The 21,101-nt window shown below is 35.4% G+C and overlaps 7 protein-coding genes across 7 annotated transcripts; 6 read left to right on the top strand and 1 right to left on the bottom strand.

Moving 5' to 3' along the window:
* Positions 1-1,046: 1,046 nt before the first annotated feature.
* Positions 1,047-3,573, top strand: B0P05DRAFT_574032 (nucleoside phosphatase family-domain-containing protein; the record flags this gene model as incomplete). The annotated part of the gene is made up of 2 exons (XM_051581542.1): positions 1,047-1,266; positions 1,319-3,573. 2 exons carry the CDS (start codon positions 1,047-1,049, stop codon positions 3,571-3,573), a joined length of 2,475 nt encoding a protein of 824 aa, XP_051432021.1.
* Positions 3,574-3,665: 92 nt separating this feature from the next.
* Positions 3,666-4,845, top strand: B0P05DRAFT_554149 (CDC50/LEM3 family). The gene is made up of 5 exons (XM_051579652.1): positions 3,666-3,727; positions 3,772-3,905; positions 3,960-4,068; positions 4,118-4,411; positions 4,455-4,845. The coding sequence occupies exons 1-5, from the start codon at positions 3,697-3,699 to the stop codon at positions 4,805-4,807; spliced, it is 921 nt and encodes a 306-aa protein (XP_051432020.1). The 5' UTR covers positions 3,666-3,696; the 3' UTR covers positions 4,808-4,845.
* Positions 4,846-5,117: 272 nt separating this feature from the next.
* On the bottom strand, positions 5,118-5,882 carry B0P05DRAFT_476147 (RGS domain-containing protein; the record flags this gene model as incomplete). Its single annotated transcript, XM_051574882.1, has 2 exons — positions 5,118-5,588; positions 5,634-5,882. The coding sequence occupies 2 exons, from the start codon at positions 5,880-5,882 to the stop codon at positions 5,118-5,120; spliced, it is 720 nt and encodes a 239-aa protein (XP_051432019.1).
* A 3,462-nt stretch (positions 5,883-9,344) lies between these two features.
* B0P05DRAFT_574029 (Ragulator complex protein LAMTOR3) lies at positions 9,345-9,879 on the top strand (the record flags this gene model as incomplete). The annotated part of the gene is made up of 4 exons (XM_051581541.1): positions 9,345-9,441; positions 9,491-9,564; positions 9,641-9,764; positions 9,809-9,879. The coding sequence occupies 4 exons, from the start codon at positions 9,345-9,347 to the stop codon at positions 9,877-9,879; spliced, it is 366 nt and encodes a 121-aa protein (XP_051432018.1).
* Positions 9,880-10,392: 513 nt separating this feature from the next.
* B0P05DRAFT_476005 (uncharacterized protein) lies at positions 10,393-11,433 on the top strand (the record flags this gene model as incomplete). The annotated part of the gene is made up of 4 exons (XM_051574875.1): positions 10,393-10,492; positions 10,540-11,059; positions 11,116-11,260; positions 11,317-11,433. 4 exons carry the CDS (start codon positions 10,393-10,395, stop codon positions 11,431-11,433), a joined length of 882 nt encoding a protein of 293 aa, XP_051432017.1.
* A 5,104-nt stretch (positions 11,434-16,537) lies between these two features.
* Positions 16,538-18,982, top strand: B0P05DRAFT_476122 (SPX domain-containing protein; the record flags this gene model as incomplete). Its single annotated transcript, XM_051574880.1, has 2 exons — positions 16,538-16,599; positions 16,660-18,982. 2 exons carry the CDS (start codon positions 16,538-16,540, stop codon positions 18,980-18,982), a joined length of 2,385 nt encoding a protein of 794 aa, XP_051432016.1.
* A 684-nt stretch (positions 18,983-19,666) lies between these two features.
* On the top strand, positions 19,667-21,000 carry B0P05DRAFT_515295 (uncharacterized protein). The gene is made up of 2 exons (XM_051575686.1): positions 19,667-20,289; positions 20,340-21,000. Exons 1-2 carry the CDS (start codon positions 19,702-19,704, stop codon positions 20,937-20,939), a joined length of 1,188 nt encoding a protein of 395 aa, XP_051432015.1. The 5' UTR covers positions 19,667-19,701; the 3' UTR covers positions 20,940-21,000.
* The last annotated feature ends 101 nt before the right edge of the window (positions 21,001-21,101 follow it).

Genomic DNA, 21,101 nt, shown 5'->3' with positions numbered 1-21,101 from the left:
CAAAGTGTCAGATTTGCAAAAGTACTATAAAAAATGTACACTAGGGCGCAAAAACGAAAAGCATGTTTTTTGGAGAATAGCTCAAAATATTAGTAGTGAATGCACTGCTTTCTTTACATCTTTCGATGCGCCATGTTCATATTTTCAGACCTTAATAACGCACTTTTTTAATAGCTTTTCATTTTTGGATAGCTTTAGTCCATTATTTTGGATTTCTCCATTTTTTTTTTCATTCTAATTCTTGAAATGGGAAAAATAATTAAAAAACTCAGATGATTTGTTTTTTTCGGGAACACTCTGCTTATGCCAAGCTTTGAAGCATGCCAACTTTTTTTTTCAATTATTTTCGCCATATTCATTCATGATAGTATTAAAGCTGTTGTTTGCATTCTCAAACTATAGAAAAACAGAGTATCATATTGGCCTAATAAATGCAAGAACAATATTAGTTCATCCAGTATATTTTGCTAATAGCTATCTTAATTGTAAGTAGATTTGCGACAACTACGTGGATCAATCCGAACCATTCAAGATGTTATCCAAGTTCCGACAGTCTTGACTCCTTTTCAATCTTATGGGCCGGAAAAAAAACACTATTAGATATTCAATCGCCTCTACATGTTGCCATGATTGGATTTTGCAGTGTTCTTCCCTGACATTCCCGTTTATTTTTCCCCTCTTTTATATATACATATATTCAAGCATAGTCAGCCATCACCTAAGGCATTCTCTAACAACCTTTCATATAAACATAAACAAGAAGAAGAATACATAAAAAAAAAGTTTGTGAATGACAATCTGGGCTTAAAAGAATAATAATTATCAAGCCTTTTCCCTGTCTCTATCTCTTTTCTCCTTATCTTGTTCATCATCTTCACTTTAAACTTATTGATTTAGTTTATACATTTTTTTTTCCTTTTTTTCCTTTTCGCTTCATTTATTTTATTCACCACTCTTTTCTCTCTCAAGCATTAAGGTAGAAACAAAATTAATTGATTGTTACTCAAACCGTTATTGCTTTTTTTTTTTTAATTATTTAGAAAACAATGTCTTCAAGCCGAATTCTGCCTGGAGAATGGATAAAGAATAGACGATATGGTGTCATTATAGACGCTGGTTCTTCTGGTTCAAGAGTATATGTGTATTCCTGGAAAGACCACGAATTTACAAAGTCTTCTTTAACAGCTGAAGAACTGAAAGGCAAAATACCTATTGTCGAAAGAGGCGATCAAGATGGTCTAAAGTGGACAAGTAGAGAAGAACCAGGTAAAACTTGTTTTGAATGCGTGACAATAAGGATTAATAAAGAAGAGGTTAGGCATATCGACTTTTGGGCCTAAGCCCAATGAAGTAGGAGAGCATTTGGATATGTTGCTTGATTTTGCAAAAGAAGTGGTACCTCGAGAACATCATTCTTCAACACCTATTTTCCTTATGGCAACAGCAGGTATGCGCTTACTACCAGAAGATCAACAGACTGCATTGTTAAGTGCTACATGCAATTATATGCGCCAACACACATCGTTCTTTATCAGTGATTGTGACACACATGTACGCATTATTCCTGGTGAACTGGAAGGCGTCTATGGTTGGGTCGCTGTCAATTACCTGATGGGCGGGTTTGATAGTAATATTAAGGCATATACAGACAAAAAGTCTCCGGAGGAAACAGTAGAACAACACCATACCTTTGGCTTTTTAGATATGGGTGGTGCCTCTGCACAAATTGCGTTTGAACCAGAACATCATCAACGACAAGAACACATGGACGACTTGACACGTATCACACTCCATACATTGGACGGTAGAACAGTAGACTATGATGTGTTTGTCACCACCTTTTTAGGGTATGGAAGTAATGAAGCACGTAGACGATACCTTGAAAACAGAGTTAAAAAGCTATTTGCTGATTCAAATGGAAAGAACCTGTTAGACCAACACCATCTACTGCATCTAGACGATCCTTGTCTCCCTACCAACCTGAATATCACAGACACATCTTCCACCAGTGTTGCACTCGCTCTACATGGTACAGGCAACTTTGATCAATGCATTGAATACACGGTGCCCTTATTAAATAAAGATGCCGACTGTCCCACCAAGCCTTGTTTATTCAATGGCGTCCATACACCCGATATCGATTGGTCTGTCAATAAGTTTGTTGGTATTTCAGAATACTGGTATTCTTCACACGATATTCTTGGTTTAGGAGGTGTCTATGATTTTATCGAATACGAAAAAAAGGCTAAAGACTATTGTGCAAGAGACTGGGCAGTCGTATTGGAGGAACACAAGACCCAAGGCACACAGGAAATGCATCGATACCAAATGCAATGTTTTAAATCAGCTTGGATTGTCAATGTGCTACATGAAGGCATTGAGATTCCTCGTATTGAAAACCCAAGTGGTCATCATAATCTGACTGAAGATCAAGCTTTATTAGAACAAACGATTGAAAGTGTAGAACAAAAGAATTGGAATCCACCTTTTCAAAGTATTGATACCATCAATGATATTCAAGTCTCTTGGACATTGGGTGCTATGCTTTTACATGTAGCAAGTAAGATTCCTCTTGTGGATCATCAAGATGGATTCTTGGGTCATAGTACAGATGATGAAGGACCTCATGAAATAGCAGACGGTGTCTCACAAAACCCACATAGTACACCTGAGGAAACTCATTCAACAAAAGAAACAGGCACCACTGGATTCTTTCAAGATGCTAGTAAGACATCAACCTATACAGCATTTGCTGTTGCCTTATTCATGCTTGTTTGTGCCGTTCTGATCTGGTTCATGTTTAAGCGTATCCGAAAGAGACAGTTCAACCGAATGTCTGCAGGAGTCAATGGTGGCATCTTGGGCCATGATCCTGTCAGTCATGCTAGTTGGAATCCTCTTGTGTATCTGAATGCATTGACTCATTCTGTCTCACGATCTACTGTTGCCATCCGACACTGGGCCTCTCGTTTATTGCGTGGTAGAAATGGACCCAAATACACGAGTGTCAGTAGTACTATTCCTGTTGACATGGATACATTTGATGATAACATTGTTGCTGCTAATGAGTCTAATTCAATCACCATTACCATGACACCTGATCGCCTCTTGGGCACACCTACCAAAACACCGAGTGTTGTCTCTAAACAGTATTGGAGCAAGAAACGATACAGTGGTGATAGCCATACTAACAATTTCCGTATGGCTGATGTAGTAGAAGGATCAAGTGTCTTGCCTTTCAGGACATCCTCTGCGCTGGGTCTGGCCAATCGTACCAACAGTTCTTCTAGTTTGACAGCAAGAGCAGGAAGTACACCAAACCTTACTGCTATTGATCGTTCTCCTTCCCCACTAGCAGGCGAAGGCAATATCACTCGATCTCGGTCTCGTATGGGATTTGTGATACATGAGCAATCAGACGAAGAAGAATATGTCAATAGTGATGGTCCTCTATTATCCTCTGACAATCCAGCTACTGCATGGCTACAGAGTAGTAGTCGACTTGCTAGTCCAAGGAATAGCCCTAGAGGTAGTCTAGATGAAAGAAGAAAGCGAAAAGAAGATAGTGATTAGATATAATACCCCCCCTCATATAATAATAGAATGTCTTTCCTCTCCTTTACTTTTCAGTCACATAAAGGAACTCATTTGTCTAAATTAAGTTATTTTTGTTTCTTTCTTTTTTTTATTATAATAATGTCTGACGAGAAAAGCAAAAGACCTTCAAGTAAGAACATACCTAACTCCACCTATCATAAACTTATTTGTTAGACACCGCTTTTAAACAACAACGTCTTAAGGCTTGGCAGCCACTTTTAACACCAAAGACTGTCTTGCCAACATTGTTTGTTGCAGGCATCATCTTTGCTCCGTTAGGTGGTTTATTTCTCTATGAGAGTGAGACAGTAAGAAAAGAAAAGAAAAAGGAAAAAAGCGCTTTGTTTTCATCATGTTGTTAGGTAAATGAAGTTATTGTAGATTATACCCATTGCAAAGATGGAAATGCTTCAGCAGCTTCTTTGGATTCTAGTTTATATTCCTACAAGTTTACTGATGAAGGGACAAGCCGTAAGCATGATTGAATCATACTCAGTAACTGATCATTACATATATACAGAGATGTATGCACCTACCTATCGATTCATAGCCAACACAACAGAAGGAGAACCAGGCACATGTATTGTTCGATTTACTGTACCTATTTCATTACAAACACCTGTCTTTCTTTATTATCGTCTTACCAACTTTTATCAAAACCACCGTAAATATGTAAAGAGTCTCAGCTACAATCAACTTCATGGCGATGTAATTTCTGCTCCAGAAGCTGCCAGTTCATGTTCACCTGTAGGTGTTGCTCCCGACAATAAAATCTATTATCCGTGTGGTCTTATTGCTAATTCTATGTTTAATGGCAAGTACAACAGGCTGTGTATGGTTTACTTATGCTAATCTAGATACATTTGTTGTTACGCTTGTCAATCCTGCTGGAGGTACCACCACAACCAACATGAATTTCAGTGAAAAAGATATTGCATGGCCATCTGATAAAAAACGACTTGCCAGCACACAAATGAATCCAGAAGATCTTGTGCCTCCACCCAACTGGCAAAAACGCTATCCTAATGGGTATACTGCAGACAATATTTTCCAGCCTCAAGAAGATGAACATTTCCAAGTTTGGATGAGAACAAGTTGGTATCCTACTTTTAGAAAACTTTATTCTGCTTTGAGAGAAGGTACTCTTGAAGCAGGTACTTATGAAGTCAATATTACTTTGAGTAAGTTCTATTCTCTAGAGCGACAATGAGCTGATCCATGGTAGATTATGATATTACGGCTTATGGTGGTACGAAATCGATTGTGTTTACAAGCACCTCATTCTTAGGTGATCGAAATTCTTTTATGGGCTTGGCTTGGATTGTGATGGGTTGTGTATGTACCTTTTTAGGTGTTATCTTTTTGGGCTGGCACTTTTTAAAGCCGAGGTAAGAACAAAAAATGCTTATGATCATCATGGGCTTATACGTTCACATAGAAAATTGGGTGATCATGACCGTCTTTCTTGGCAACAATCTGCTCAAACTTCTTGAAAGGGGTATCTTTTATTATATATACATTTATACAAAGACATCTTGAATAAATTGATCAATAGCACATTGAATAGCTTCATAATGCCTTTTGCTGTTGGTAACAAGACTATCACTTAATGGACTATCACTTTCACTGTAGGCTATCACCATATTTTGTTGATGTTGAAGATAGCCTTTCAAGTAATCTAGAGCAGTTTGTTTTGCACTGTCCTCATAGTACATGGCTAAACCACATTGTTTCAACATGTCTCTATAGACTGAACTATGCAGAAATCGAATAAAACAAGATTCGAGTAATACATACACACATAATTTAGCTTCTGTAAATAGAGATGTGTCTATGTTGTCTAGTTGGATATGGTGTGTAATTGTGCGTTTGACATGATCATCCAGATTGATTTCGAATTTAGCATTGTTCATAATAAACGTATTGTAAATATCTAGCGCAGTCTGTCTATCCTTTTTTATCTCAAACTTGTCTGCTTGTAAGAAAAAGAGCTAACAGATATTAGTATTGAGATTATTTGTATTGATTAGACATACCAAATTTTCAAAATTGTATTCTTCTAAAAGGTAGAACAAAAAGTAACATAAGGGTATTTTTGAACCCAATATAGCTTTTAGTCCTTCATTATTAATCTCATTGACGCAGATATCAATAGGTACTGATTCACCAAAGAAGCGATCTAGTTTACGTGATGTGTTTTCTGTCTTGATCTTGTAGATCGCAAGTAGATCGAGAGCGGTCATAAGAGAATTGTTTTCAATACATGCTGATAAGTGACTGGTCATGAATACACTAGTGCGTCTAGAGGAAATGTGATCTTCTACAGCAGAGCCTCTTGGTTTTGATGTTGGTTTTCTCGTTCGAGCACTAGTATTGCTTCCTTGACTAGCATATGATGTTCTACGTATTTTTGTCATGAAAGTACAAAAAAATGTAAAAGAAACAAAGAGAGAAAAAAAACTTTGTAAAGTCCAAAAATACTGGTTTTTTTTTTGTTTTGTTTTGTTTTCCACTGTCAATACGTAATCATTTAAGAAAGGAAACAAGCTATGATTGATATAGGCAATATGAGAAATAGATTAGAATTTTGACAGAAAACCTTGATTTTCAGATAGACTTGGATTAATGTATTGCAAACTTTTTTTTTTTCGTTTTTTTTCCTGCATCATTATCTCTGTAAGAAACACGTCAATCGTAATGACTATTCATGTCTCAGGGGCAAGACACTTGTGATACATAACATCATTTATAAATCACTTCACTTTAAAAAGAAAAAATTTTTTAGTGGCAAAAAAAAAAGTGCCGCTATTTACCATTGACCTAGACTACTTTGAGCCCCATATCTGTCTATGAAAAAAAAGAGAAAGGATAAACTTTATTTGCAATGAAGATAGACTATTTGGGAAATTAGATCAATGTTTAGTGCACTTTATTGATAAAATAAAATATTAAATTCTAGAAATCAAGCAGATCATGAGATACATAAATAATATTTATATAGTTACTTACATTAGATTATGATAAAGAGCAGAGAATAAATTAGTGGCAGATATTAACCAGTCTATGTAAAATATTGATACGGGTACGAGGAGATAGTTGAATAATTTTGTCAGTTGCATAATTGCTTCAACTCGTTATATTCATACCACTACACAATATGACCAACCAATACCAAGTTGTGATTGATGTCAAAGGCTGTATCACTAAGCACTAAACTACGATATCTTAAAATAAAAAACTGAGTGCGTTCAAGTATCATCCTGGCATATTAAACAATTTTTGGATCATGATACCTTTCTTAAAGTTCGAATGACAAAAAACTGTGCTAATTTTTGTTTCGAGTCAGTGTATATCGAAACTTGTTTATCATGCTTATTAACTTGTAAAAAAAAAAAAAAAAAAACTAGAGCCCAGAACAATGCTTGCAGCACAAACACAAATGTAAGACAAATGAGAAGAAAGGCGTATCACTTTCGTAGCACATTTACCAAAGGCAAATAAAGAAGCCTGCTTTTTTTTAAAGTTCAATAATGACAGGTTGAGGGGTCCATTTTGTAGAGTTCTACAAGAGTATTAAAATCGATCGAGAAAAAACAGTGTATATAGTGATATTACATTGCCCCCATAGGTGGCCGGTGCTTTTTCATTACTTCTTTTTTGGGGAAACTGAGATTGGATATCCTTTACACCGCGCGCATACATACACACATGTATTTACCTTGTTGCTTTTCAAACGCATTTTGGTCTATATCTATTTGGAATAAATCATTACTCACATATGATATTCTTAGTTCTAAACTGTCTAGTGAGTATAGTAAAAAAATAATCTCATGTTAAATAAATGTTTTAAAGACATTATAATTCTTGTACAACAGTTGGCTGTATTAAAAAAAAAAATATGTGGGATTGAACATACGTTTTTTTTTCTACTTTGACCATAGAAAGACTGTTACTATATGGATAAAAGTAAGGATTATCCATACATTTAATTTTTATTTTAAAAAAAAAAGGCTGTTGTCTGTGATACACATAAGTTTGAATCAAGGTTTAGTTTATGTTTTCTCTTTCTTTCTGTACCTTTTTTTTTTATAAAACTTCTCTTTTGTTTTTGTTGCTTTGTTCTTAAAGCATACAAAAAAGGGGAAAATTCTCATTATTGTCATAAGATTATGTCATTCAATGTGTTTGTTTATCATGTTTGACACGACGTCTTTTTTGTATTAACATGGACTTCTTCTGATTGTCTATATCAAGTAAAGTGGTTGACTTTTCGGAAACTGACCGGAAAAAAATTAAGTAACAAGGTGAATAGTGATACTATACAAAAAGCAGCTCCATAAAAGTTAAGACTCTGTTGTGATATATAAATAAATTTAACTTTTTGGTACTACTGATTTACTTGCCTTGAAATGGCACCTTCTTAAAAAAAAAGATCAGCAATCCAATCTCGAGAAGAGAGAGAAAATGAGCGACCTAGAATTAAACATTCAAATAAAACGTGCTTTTTTATATTTGATTTTATATTAAACTCATGCAACCTTTTGAGTCTATCAATTCTTGTTCTTATTATCTGATTCTGTTTTATTTCATATATAGCCTTTTTTGCTATTTTGTTTAAAAAAATCATGGTGTTGGTGCGCGATTTTACGCCCTCGCACAAGAACACAATTAGCGCCCACAAAAAAAAATCTGACTCTAATTTTTAAATCTGGCGTAAGGGTAAAAAAAAAGTTCGAGGCTGGCTTCATGATCAGGTTACCCCCCCCCCCAACAAGAACTTTTTTTTTCTCATTTGTATATACAGCCTGGTCATTTTCAACCACTCATGACTCTTTATTACGTAGTCGATGCTCATGCATCATCAGGGTCACTCTACAGCAAACTGCATTGACTCGATTTAAGCTCCGTAGCTATCGTATTCAGGGCCAAAATAAAGAAAGAAAAAAATTACGCCCACATAGAGTGATACAATGGATCCATCGGACTCGGAGGATACACTTGTTAAGCACACATTATTTATATAGAGTTACAAGTGAAACAGGAGTATATAAAATTCTTAAACTGACTTGTTAGAAAAAAAAGAGTGTGCAAAGAGAAAGAGAAACAAAGGCCAAGAGAAGGAAAAAAAGGGGCCATTAAATTATTGCCTTGTATAGACTACAAATCAGAAACTTTGAATAAAGTTGCACAGTTTTGTAGAAATGATCCCCTTGTATAGAATCTTTGGAGGCTAGACGTAGTACTGCGCTTTTTGCATAAATTATACATCTGCCAGACAGTCTCAATTTGAACAGGCCTCGTGCTCATATGAATTGAACGACAGCCAACGGAGAAGCGTCCATAAAAGGCAGACCACCAGCATTGATAACAAGTCCACCAGTATATTACAATAATTAGAGAGAGAAAGAGCGAGGATAGTGCAAAAAAGTGAAGTCAAAGAATGACAGAAAAAAAAACTTTTTTTTTTACATGATAAGCCACTCAAGAAGGGATCGATCGTTTAGAAATACGTTTTTTGCATGAAAATAAATGCAATCAATTTGAATGGGAGCTTTAAAAAACAATCAACTCCGTCTTTGTTTTTTTTTTATCTCTACGGAATTGTTATTGAGTGGATGATAAATAAGCAACGATAACACGTCACTTCTTTTTTAAAACAAAGGAAATCTTCCCCAAAAAAGTAATTCGACACGAAAAAATAAACCGAGAACCACTTTTTTTATTTTATTATTATAGCGATCTAGAAAATGGAATCTCACTTCGACGAAACCTGTCAACGCTTTTTTTATAGTGGCCTCCTGGTTGCTATGGTAACTGATCGAGATGGTGTGATTGTCTTGAAAAGTAAGTTCCATTTTCTTCTTCCATAGAAGCTTAATTTTTATTGTTTTAGGCTCTTCAGAAAAAGTAAAAGATAACATGACTGAACCTATCATTCCCACTACTTTTGCTATAGCCAATAATCAGGTAAGTTATACACACAGAGAGAAAAAATCATGAAGTCATGCTAGAAGGAACCAATAGTAACTTGGCTTATGAATAGGCTTCTAAGCTCGGACTTGGACATAACAAAAGTATCATCGGTGTCTATGATCAATATCAAATTATCCAATTGGACCAGGCACCTTTTGTGATCACAATTATTGCAGAATCCAATGCTAATACAGGTAAACAAAAATGCAGAATTGACAAGCATTGACACAAAGTATAGGCTTATTTAGAAATTTGGGTAATGATTTGTTGAAATTAACAAAACCACTTGTAGAATCAATGAATGAATGATATATAATACCCTTTCTTAATAAAGATAATTTCATGCAAATCGAACCAAAAGATAAAATAAATCGAGCCAATCAAGGACTGACTAGCATTGGCCAACACTAAGAACCAGTAGAAACCATCAAGTTTTATATGATAGAAATGTATGTGTAACAATCAATTTCTTTAGTAAAAAAAAAATATATTTTACGGAATTTATAATTCATGTAATACGCATATTTTTTTTTTCTTTTTCTATGGACCATGAAACTACCATTTATAGATGTGTTCTCGCTTCTTAAAAAATAAAAAACATATAAAAACCCATCGATTTCTTTTCGTTCTTTCCCCTCCAATTTTTGTTTTTCATTTCTTTTTTATACCTACTCAATATCCTTTTACTTTTCCCTCTTTATTTCTTTCTTACAGTAAATATAAAAAATGACAACAAACGGCTGGTTTTATATTCGATCCACAAGCACTGGAAATGTTGTGTCAGCTGCAACAAACACAGATGAATTACTTCGTTCACAAGTCATGGTGACTCCACCCACATTGTCTGACCATGAACTCTGGTGTTGGAAAGGACAATTCTTATGCAATAAAGCAAATGGTTTGGTTCTTGATATCAGAAAAGGTAGCTTTTTCTTAAACGATGAGTCAGTCAGTTGCTAACATAAACAGGTCGCTTGAGATTGATTGAAGATACAGAAATTTGTTTGTATACTCCAAAGCCAGTCGAAGAAGCACACAACCAACTTTGGTCAGTACGAGAAGATGCAGTTGATGCTTATGGAAGACCATTACCTGGATCCTACATTTACTCACTCTGTGGCAATGAGTGGGTGTTAGATGTTCAAACAACCGAAACTGGTGCTCAAAAACTCGTTTTATTCCCTTTGCAGCCTATTGACAATGACAACCAACGCTGGTTGTTTGTTCCTGAAGGTCAATTGGATGTGAACATACCCATCGAAGAAACTTTATCTTTAGCCAAGAATACTTCTTACTTTAATAATGATATGATAACTCCCCCTGGTTCTATCTCTTCTTCACCTGGTATTCCTGCTCCTGCTACTATTGAAACTGAATATCCTAAGGGCCTTACTCCTGCTAAGCGTGGCTCTCATTCTGCTATCTTCTCACTAGAAACATTCAAGGACTATCATAGCCGTGTTTATGCTTCACATGAACCTAATGTCAGGTAAGCGAAAAACAACTGATTTACATGAATTTCTTATATTAAAAATTTACCTACAGTGACAAAGGCATCGCGATGGCCTCTGCTTATCACATTTTTCAAAATTGGAAATTAGATCAGATCAGTAACGATATCATGACTGGTTTTCCTTTATCTTCATCTTCTGAAGTACGTTCTCGTCTTCAAGATTTGACTCAAAACGAGGTATGCATAAACAAAATGAATTATGAACTGCCTTATCTAATTCATGAAATCAATAGGTCTTCAAGTTACTGTCAGATAATGCACTTTATTCCAACAACAACAAAGAAAATGCTTCCACTCTTTCTAGTCGATTGATCACACAGCTATATGATCAAACACCTATATCACCCTAAAAAACCACTTTTTTCCATTTATATATTATGTGTATATCTATGACAATCAAAAAAAAAGTTCTTATATATTATCCCTCTCTCCCCCAACCTTCTCTTTACACGACACCTTTCCTTTTCTAAATAACACATTCCTTCCTCCACTTGTACCAAATTCCTCATCCCCCTCCCCCATCATTCACTCTTATGTATGACATACTCACTTAACTGGCAATCTCCGTTTCTTTATTACTTGTCTGTTTCCGAACCCACAAAAAAGCTTTTTTAATTCACTGCTGACTTAAACATTTATGATCTCCGTTTATTTATTCACACACACATGTAAAACCACATCACTATTTTGTATATTTCCATCTTTTATATATATAGTACTCTTTTTCAACCATATCCTCAACAACAACAATACATTTGTTTATAATAATAAATTAATCTCTCTCTCTCTTTCTCTTTCTCTATTCCATCTATACTTAAAAAAATAAGACTGAAACGGTAGTAACAAGAAAAACGGAAAGCGGAATTACATACACAAAAAGGTCTGATGACCCGTATTATTCCCCTTTTCTACCTAAAGATTCCGGAGCTGTGTAATGTGGCCTAACCGCTTAGAAAATTAGATAATGCTAGAATCCCACACTGAAGTTGATATTATAGTTCGGCTGGTGACTATTGTCGGTCACAGAAAAACGAGTTTGTCAATTGCAAAAAAAAAAAAAAAAAAAAAAAAACGAATTGATGGTTAATGCAAAATTTATTCTCTTTTCTTGTCCCTCACAACTATGCCTGCTTTAACTAAAAGTAAACATGGCACGTATTGGCGGAAGCAACATGTCTATGCACTCATATTGTTTGTAGCAATGGAAACCTACATCGATAGAAGAAAACTGCTGCAGTGAAAATCAACCACACAAGCTTTCTCAAAGATGATCAGAACAATAAGGGGTTATTGATTGTTTGGTTTGAAGTCTAAGATAAGTATATATATGATCTGAGAGCTTTTGTCGCGAAGTTCAAGCAAATATATTAGGCTCTAGTAATCAAGATATGTAAAAACAAGGTAAAAGTAGACTTGAAGCCCATATTTGAAGAGTTGCGGTCTCAAAACTCTGCTTTAGTCAACAGAAGAAGGTTGCTTGATGAAGCCATCAATGTTGTATCCTGAAGATTAATCTTGAGGTTAAAGTGATTCTCAACGATATAGTATTAGAAAAAAATAATTCAGTAATGCAATCATATGCATCACTGCAGAAAGCACCTGATATAACATTGGGTACGTTGAAGTCAAACCTAGCACTATCGCGGAACTTCTGGAGCATTTCACCATTGTTAGTGTCAAACTTAAATACAAGACCATTGAAGGATGAGCTAAGTTCAGTGATGAAAAATGCTAATCCTAAACGTAGAAAGTAAAAAGCTGCTTTCTTTTCATTGGTAGAATGTTTCTTCCCTCCTACAAGCCAGCTGTCATATTAGGCGCCGAGAGTAGAAGTTGGTCTAGTTTGAGTGCGCAAATTGGAAATCTTAAGAGTCAATTGAGTTGTACTTGTTTGTATATTTTACCAAATAAACTAAGAAGATTACAGTAAGTTATGCTCTCTTGTCTAAAGTTACATTAGTGATTCTAGTAAAAAGCTGGTTTTATATATTATGAGTTTCAAAAGTCAAGGCTGCATGAAAGTTTGTCTCTTACTTTAGATTCAGAATATGTTGTTCTCACCTCGTTTCTTGTATTACCATTTTGATACAGTGACAATGATAACTGTAGCCTATGGCCGCCCCCTCATCCCCTCTTCTAGTATTATTTCAAATTGATAAACTGGCACAACTGACCTCGATACACTTGGTGTCATTATGTCTACAATAAAAAAAAGCAAGCGCAAACCTTGTTTCTCGACAATGACCAAATATCAATGAAGCTAAATCATCTTTTTTATTATTCTTTTTATTATTTTTGTTATTATTTTTGTTATTCTTGATATTCATAGCCAAATTTACTCTAAATAAAACCGTACCTTCTTTTTTTTTCAGACCCAAAATTCAGGTCAAGTTACACTGCACACGGATGCATTTTCTTAAACCTTAAAGGTTCCGTTACAAGCCAGATATGACTCTTGTATTTATTCGACTTCCATATTTGTATACTGATTCTATCTATGCATAAAAGAGAAAGAGAAAAGATAGCTCTAGCCCTTCACTTATAATTTTTGTTTCATGGTTTTATTTGACACTAAAATAAATATAAATAGAGTCATAGTGCCGATTTAGATGCCGCCAGGTCATCCTCTTAGCAAATCGTGTAATGTTTCAAGGAAGAAAAAAACCATGATTTGTACCAAGCTCGATTATATACCATTTTAGTGTGTTAGAGAAAATAAGAGTCTTCTTTGTTACACTGAGTCAATGTTTCTTATAAATAATTTTAGCTTCGGACTTTAGTAAGCTAAGCTAAGCTGTTGAGTTCATCATGCTGATAAGTCCCTGCTTCTGCTATGAATCTAAAGATAGAACTATTGCTTCTTTCCAATGTATATAAAGGTATTAAAAAGTATATAATGTAAGCTCTATAGCTCCTTTTGGATAATCAGAATGATACTAACTCAATACTAAGAAGAAATAAAAACAACCTGTGAATTTCATAAGAATTACTCGTAGTCATCATAGTGTTGCATGAACAATTGCTGCTTTAGTAAACGCGCTTATTTGTTAAAGCACCCCCCTTCTTTATTACGATGCAGTACAAGGCTAACAAAAGGAGCTTATCTAGAACGTTCCACACAGCTTAAAAAAAGTTCATTTGTCAAGCAGAAGTGCATTTTTTATTTATGTGATGCGTGAAGAGGTCATTCTTTTTTTTGAAAAAAGAAACCAGAATCATGTGGTATTGATTTCGAGCATGCTTACAAACACTGATAATTGGATAATGACAGCATTGTTCTATGCACATTTGTTTTGATATACTTGAATCATTTATTGAAATAATTGTATGTCTAAATAATAATAGTTTGTTTTTTTGGGCGCATTATGTCACTTTATTTTGTTATGTTACAATTTAAAGTTTTTAAAATTAATGATGACAATATCAAGTTTTCATTATAATCAGTACAACTCTTAGACACCAGAGAAAAACGCTGTTATCAAGAGACATGAGAAAAGGTATATTTAAATGCTTTTATAAATTTGTGATGATTTTACTTGAGAGTATAATAAAGCAAGAGGGCAATTTTGATGAACCGAGTCAAATAAATACAGAAATTAATTTAGTAATTAAATGCAAATCATATTTTTGACTTGGAGAGTTTATAAACAGTCTATCCACAACTTCTGTTCAATCCGTTTGTAATTAACGAGTCCTTTGTAAGCAATTTAAAATCATCGCGAATAGTGGTAGCGCATGAGTTCAGAGACACGACGTACTTATTTTTCAAAATGTTTTGATGAATCGCACATGCGTTGACTAATAATAAATATTTATTCCTGAATGTGTGACGAGGGCAGCATATGAATCTTATCATACATTTTAAGCCACTTGATATTATGCTGTCTGGTGCGTTGATTATCTGATTAAGAAAGAATGTGTGTGTTTAGACTAAAGTGATTTTTTATCATCGTTGCACTAACATGTCGCGCAGATCACTGTATTTTACTATATCACAATGCGTAAACACTCACACAAACTTTTTTTTATAATAAACATTGGTAAAGCGGGCAATGAAAAAAATGAATATAGAGTCGTTTCCAAAATAGAAAAAAATCGATAAATCATCAAATTAGAATTTGATTGAATTGGATTGACTATTTACTAAAAAGAACAAGTAGATATTAAGATCAACTTATAAACAAATAAGAAAAATTGACTCACCAGACTTGAATATAGAAAGTAAATCTTGGTTCAAACAATACAACTTAGAAGGCTAAACAAATAACTCTGAATGACGCGTGTTTGTATATTGTAACAAACACATTGAGCACATCATATGAGCAAAGGCAAACAAAGTCTTAAGAGCACACATGATCTTTCTTATTCAACGACATCAATCTATGGCTCTTATAGCAGTTGTAAATATTTACTCTCCATGCTTTTTTCAAGCATTCATTTGAAACAAATCAGCTTATTAATTATCTCTTGTCGAATATAATCATGCCTTGCATCATTCATTGTAATGAATACATTTTCCGAGGTCGGTAAGAAAAAACACTCGTTTTGTTTCAATGTCTACGTAGTAAAGAATATTTAAAAGTTTAATCCGCGGCTGACAGTTTTATATCTTGCAAGCTATAAACTGATTCAGTCCCACTGGGAATAAGATATGCTTGGGTATTCCTCTCTTCATTCTGAGCCGAGGCAAGTCTCCCAATCATAAGCTGTCGTTTTGAGGATTCTTCTGGGGAGAAAATACCGGGCGAAACTCGTCCGAAGAAGAGTCTATTTGATCAATACTTCTAGAAAATATACCCATAATTTATGTTTTGTAAGTATAAAGGTAGATTCAATATGCTTGGCATTATCTTTGACCCGGCCTATTTTACTAATTCAAGGTATCTTATTTTAATCGATTGTTGAAGGAAAACATCCATACAATGCCACTGCTAGACCCACGTGCAGCTTTTGATTGGTTGCTAGAAAAGAGCCATTCTAATTCATTTTCAAAAAAATAAACTCATATGGATAAATAAATATCATTTATAAACTTTATTGTTTAAAGTAGCCTATTTACGGTCTACTACAAAGTGGGATGCTGGCTTGTAGTGGAGGAAGTAGGTCTATTACTCTTGTTATCGAATAGCCACCCTTAACTTTTATGAGGACCCTGTGTTTCGGTTTACGACAGAAAAAAAAAGCTTTCAAAAACAGCACGTATGAAAACCTTCCATTCTATGCATGTGAGGTCGTATGGAAGCACTTGTAAGCATCCCAGGCCAATCAGATCGTCACTCAAGTTTCCAATCTAAGTACAAGGGAGTGAATCTTGTTGGCTCCGGTTCAATCAGAAAGAATTTTTTTTTAGTTAAATAACCAAGAAACAGAATCCAAGATTTAGCTAAAAAAGTTTTTTTTTTCATTTCTTTCATCACTCTTTCTTTTACCCCTTTACTACTTCGCATATTTAGAATGAGATTCTCGCATACGCTTCAACTTAATGCAGTGCCTGAATGGATTGACAATTACGTCAAGTGAGTTATTGCAAATAGCCTAATGTAGAAAAAATACTCATATTTGTTCATCTTCTGTAGCTATGATACCTTGAAGAAATTAATCTTTCAGTTAGAGAAAGAACGTGTAGAAGACATGAATGCTGGACAAGACCCAGAAAAGGCTTTGGAACGAAGAGAAGATGGAGAAGCAAGATTTTTGACAGCTCTTGACGTTCAACTGGAGAAAGTATTTAGTTTCTACACACAAAAAGAATCCGAACTCTATAGCATGCTTGACCAAATTGAATCCGAGTCTGCAAAGGAGCAATTTGACAACTACAACAATAACGAAGGAACCTTCCACAAAACTGGTCTTTCTCCCTTGGAAAATCTTGACTCTACACATCATCTCCCCAATGCTATTCCGGATAAAAATGGTCTTCACTATCCCGAAGAAAAGCTTGACCATATTACATCTCACCGTCGCAATTCTAAATCTTCCCGTCTGTCCCGTTTGGAGTCTCGACAATCGTTTGAATCACGCATGTCTATGGATCATCATGATCAAATCTTGGTCGAACAACTAAGTGATTTACGCTCTCAACTTATCTTACTTTATATCTCACTATCTGAACTGGAATCCTATGTTGAACTCAACCGTACTGCATTTGAAAAGATTCTTAAGAAGCACGACAAAGTTCTAGAACGTAACTTGAAGTCTCAATATATCAACAAGATGGTCAAAGATAGTAGACCTTTCATGACTGAAACAATGGATGTCCTTAAGAGTCAAATTACCCGTGTCGAAACTATCTTTGCCAACACTTTTTGTAGTGGTAACCGCAATATTGCTCTTCGTCAAATGAAGAGCCATCTTCGAGACCAAGTGACATTTGAACGAAATACAGTATGGAAAGACATGGTTCGCCAGGAACGTAAAGCCCATGGTACCAAAATCATCGAACCCAAGGTTGAAAACACATTCAAGATTCCCTTTACAAATTCCAAAGTAAGCACTGGCTTAGTCCGTCAACTTTGTTGCTTTTTGCTTGCTATTGTTGCTTTTATTATCTTATTGTGTGTCGATTGCTTCAACAACAAACAAGAAAACTACTGTTTCGCTTTATTGATCTTTGCTGCTATCATGTGGGCTACTGAAGCTATTCCTCTTTATGCTACTTCTTGCATGATTCCCTTCTTGATTGTACCCCTACAAATTATGCGTGAAGATGACGGAACTGTAATGACCGCTAAAGCTGCTTCTAAAGCAGTGTTTGCCTCTATGTTTAGTGGCACTATTATGATGCTTCTTGGTGGTTTTGCTCTCGCTGCTGCTCTTTCAAAGTATGGTATTGCCAAGGCATTTGCCTCTCATGTGTTGAGTCGTGCTGGTACTCGCCCTATGTGGGTCTTGTTGGCTATTATGTTTGTTTCTGGTTTTCTTAGTATGTTTATTTCTAACGTTGCTACTCCTGTTTTGTGCTTCTCTTTGATTGATCCTATTCTTCGTACTTTACCTGACAAGTCCCGCGTAGCACCTTGTTTGATTCTTGGTATTGCTCTCTCCAGTTGTATTGGTGGTATGACTTCTCCTATTTCTTCTCCTCAAAACATTGTTACTATTCAATACATGAATCCTAATCCTGGTTGGGGTCTCTGGTTTGCTGCTGCATTGCCTATTTCCATCTTGTCTTTGCTCTCTTGCTGGGGTCTTTTGTTGCTTGTCTACAGACCTGGTACTGACACTCCTCATTTGAACAAGATTAAGGCTACCCGAGAAAAAATTACTTGGACTCAAGTTTTTGTTATGCTTGTCACCATCTTGACTATTGCTCTCTGGTGTGCTGAAACTTCTATTGAATATGCTATTGGTGACACTGGTATTATTGCTGCCATCCCTCTCTTTGTCTTTTTTGGCACTGGTATTTTAAATAAGGATGACCTCAACAACTTTTTATGGTCTGTTGTTGTCCTCGCCCAAGGTGGTATGGCACTTGGTAAGGCTGTTACATCATCTGGGTTATTACAAGATATTGCTGTACGTATTAAGGATGGTATTCAAGATTTACAAGTCATTGCTATCTTGGCTATCTTTTGTTTGCTCATCTTGGTATTCGCTACCTTTGTCTCTCATACTGTTGCTGCTTTGATCATTATTCCTATCGTACAAGAAGTTGGTCAACACTTGCCTGTGCCTCATCCTAACTTGTTGGTGATGGGTGCTGGTTTGGCTTGTTCTGCTGGTATGGGTCTTCCTGTTTCAGGTTATCCTAATATGTCCGCTATTATGCTTGAAGATCTTTCTGGAAGACCTTACTTAACTACCAAAGACTTTATTATCACTGGTGTACCTACCAGTATAATTTGTACTGCATTAGTCTTTACTCTTGGCTATGGTATCATGTCTGGCATTGGGTACTAAAAAATTCACTTCATATCCTCATTTACATATATTTATACATATTATCATTATTGTCGTTTCTTAAAAGCTATATGCATGATAGAATAATGGCTTTTATTTTGTTTATACCGTATCAATTCTCTCTTCTTAATCTTGTACTGTATAATAGCAACTTTTATAATAAAAAATTATATTATATTTCATGCGTGATGCAAGTTAGTTTTACTAGCAGATTTGACCATATTATCCTCGGTATTAAATAGTTATGCCAAAAATGAAAAAATCCGTAGACACCATAGTAAGTATACGGAATATATCCATTGAGTTAATGATTTGATGTCATTGTCAAGGCTAATGTTTGTTTACTATAGCATAAAATAAGTGCTTGCAATCATGTATATGTGTATGAATAGTAGAGGGTAGCGAGGAAGCGCAAGATACCGATCATGAACTTACTTAACGTCTTTGGTCCTTAATTGATAAATTGAGGAAGATAATATAAACCAAATTGTTGATAGTCAGACTAAAAAGTAAACGCGGTTTTTCTAGATCATTCACCTGATTCATACTGTGGCAAAAAGAAGAGGCTCCATTTATTTATTTATTTATTACAACGGGGAAACATAAATTTCAATAGCAACTGAAGCAAAGGAAATCATATAAAAAGGATCCACACAGTAAAAAAAAAAAAAAAAAAGCTCTTGTTAAACTATTCTTCTTATTTTTTCATATATTAGAGAATGAAATTGCCCGTCTACGCTAGATTTGGGTTCGTGTTTGCTGCAGCCTTGCTTGCAACTCATGTCGAGGCCGGATGTTCAGGAGAACTTAAAGTAGTTACACAGCATGATTTGGATCAAGTTCGCAGCTGCAAAACATACAGTGGCAATATTGTCATCGATAATGTTGGAGTCGCTGATCTTAAAGTAAATGGTATCGAATTAGTTGAAGGTGACATTCTTGTCAAGAACAACGATGGTCTCATGAGTTTCTCCATGCCCAAACTTCAAGGAGTCAATGGCCACATTGTGTTTAGCAACAACAAGATATTGAGCGCCATTGATATTAAGCAAGTCTATGCTCTTCGTGGTATTGAAGTCGCTGTCCATCCTGCTCTGAATGAACTTGTGTTTGCCACCGGCTTATCACAGGCTGAAAAGATCAGTATTACCGACACCACTATTACCAAATTCGATGGCATCAAGTTGAACTCTGTAAAAGATATTGAAATCTCAAACAATATCTACTTGAAGAACTTGTCTTTTGGAAATATGACTAAAATTGGAAATATCTTGGTATCAGCTAATTCGCCTTCTATGCAAGTAGACGTAAGTAACTACTGTTTAGATATATGTAATGACTCTTGAATACTACTTAGTTGGATCAAGTCGAATCCTTACATGACGCTACCTTCCGAAATGTGGCCGGTATCTCTTTAAAGAACCTCAAAAAAGTTGGTGGTGATATCTCTTTTATCTCGAATAGCTTCGAATCTCTGACCTTGCCTATTGCTTCTGACATTGGTGGTACCCTGACTTTGACGGAAAACATGCTTCTTAACAATCTATCCATGCCTCACTTGAACCATTTAGGTGGTGCTCTTTCTGTCAACAACAATAATAAGCTTAATTCTATCAGCGCATTCGCTTCCCTTCAACAAGTCGATGGTACTCTGGATATTACCGGTGGCTTTGATGAATTAGATTTCCCTGTTCTTGTGGATGTACGTGGTGGCCTTAACATTCAAACTTCCAGCGACCAATTTTCATGTGACAACGTCAACAAACTCAAGCATGGTATCATCAAAGGAAACGCTTTTATCTGTAAATCTGCTGTTGCTCAACCTCAATCGAATCTTCACGGTGGAAAAGGTGGTGGCAAAGGCGGTAATGGTAACTTTGAAAGCGCTGCCAATACTTTAACCTACCATGCTGGATATTTGACTTTGCTTGGCGCTACTCTTGCTTGCATGATTTAAATTTAAGACCATTGATATACACTAGTTAAATTATATATAATAAAAAGCCCATTTTTATCACAATCCAATGCTCCCTTATTTTATGTTTGCTTTCCCGTAGAACACATACTATCAAATAGCATTATAATATGACGAGGAAGATATTTTTTTTAGTCCAAATCA

This window comes from Gilbertella persicaria (genome assembly GCF_025201335.1).
Source record: "Gilbertella persicaria strain CBS 190.32 chromosome Unknown B0P05scaffold_39, whole genome shotgun sequence".
NCBI lineage: Eukaryota > Fungi > Mucoromycota > Mucoromycetes > Mucorales > Choanephoraceae > Gilbertella > Gilbertella persicaria.
The sequence above is the reverse complement of the archived record's forward strand: the minus strand, read 5'-3'. Positions and strand labels throughout refer to the sequence as shown.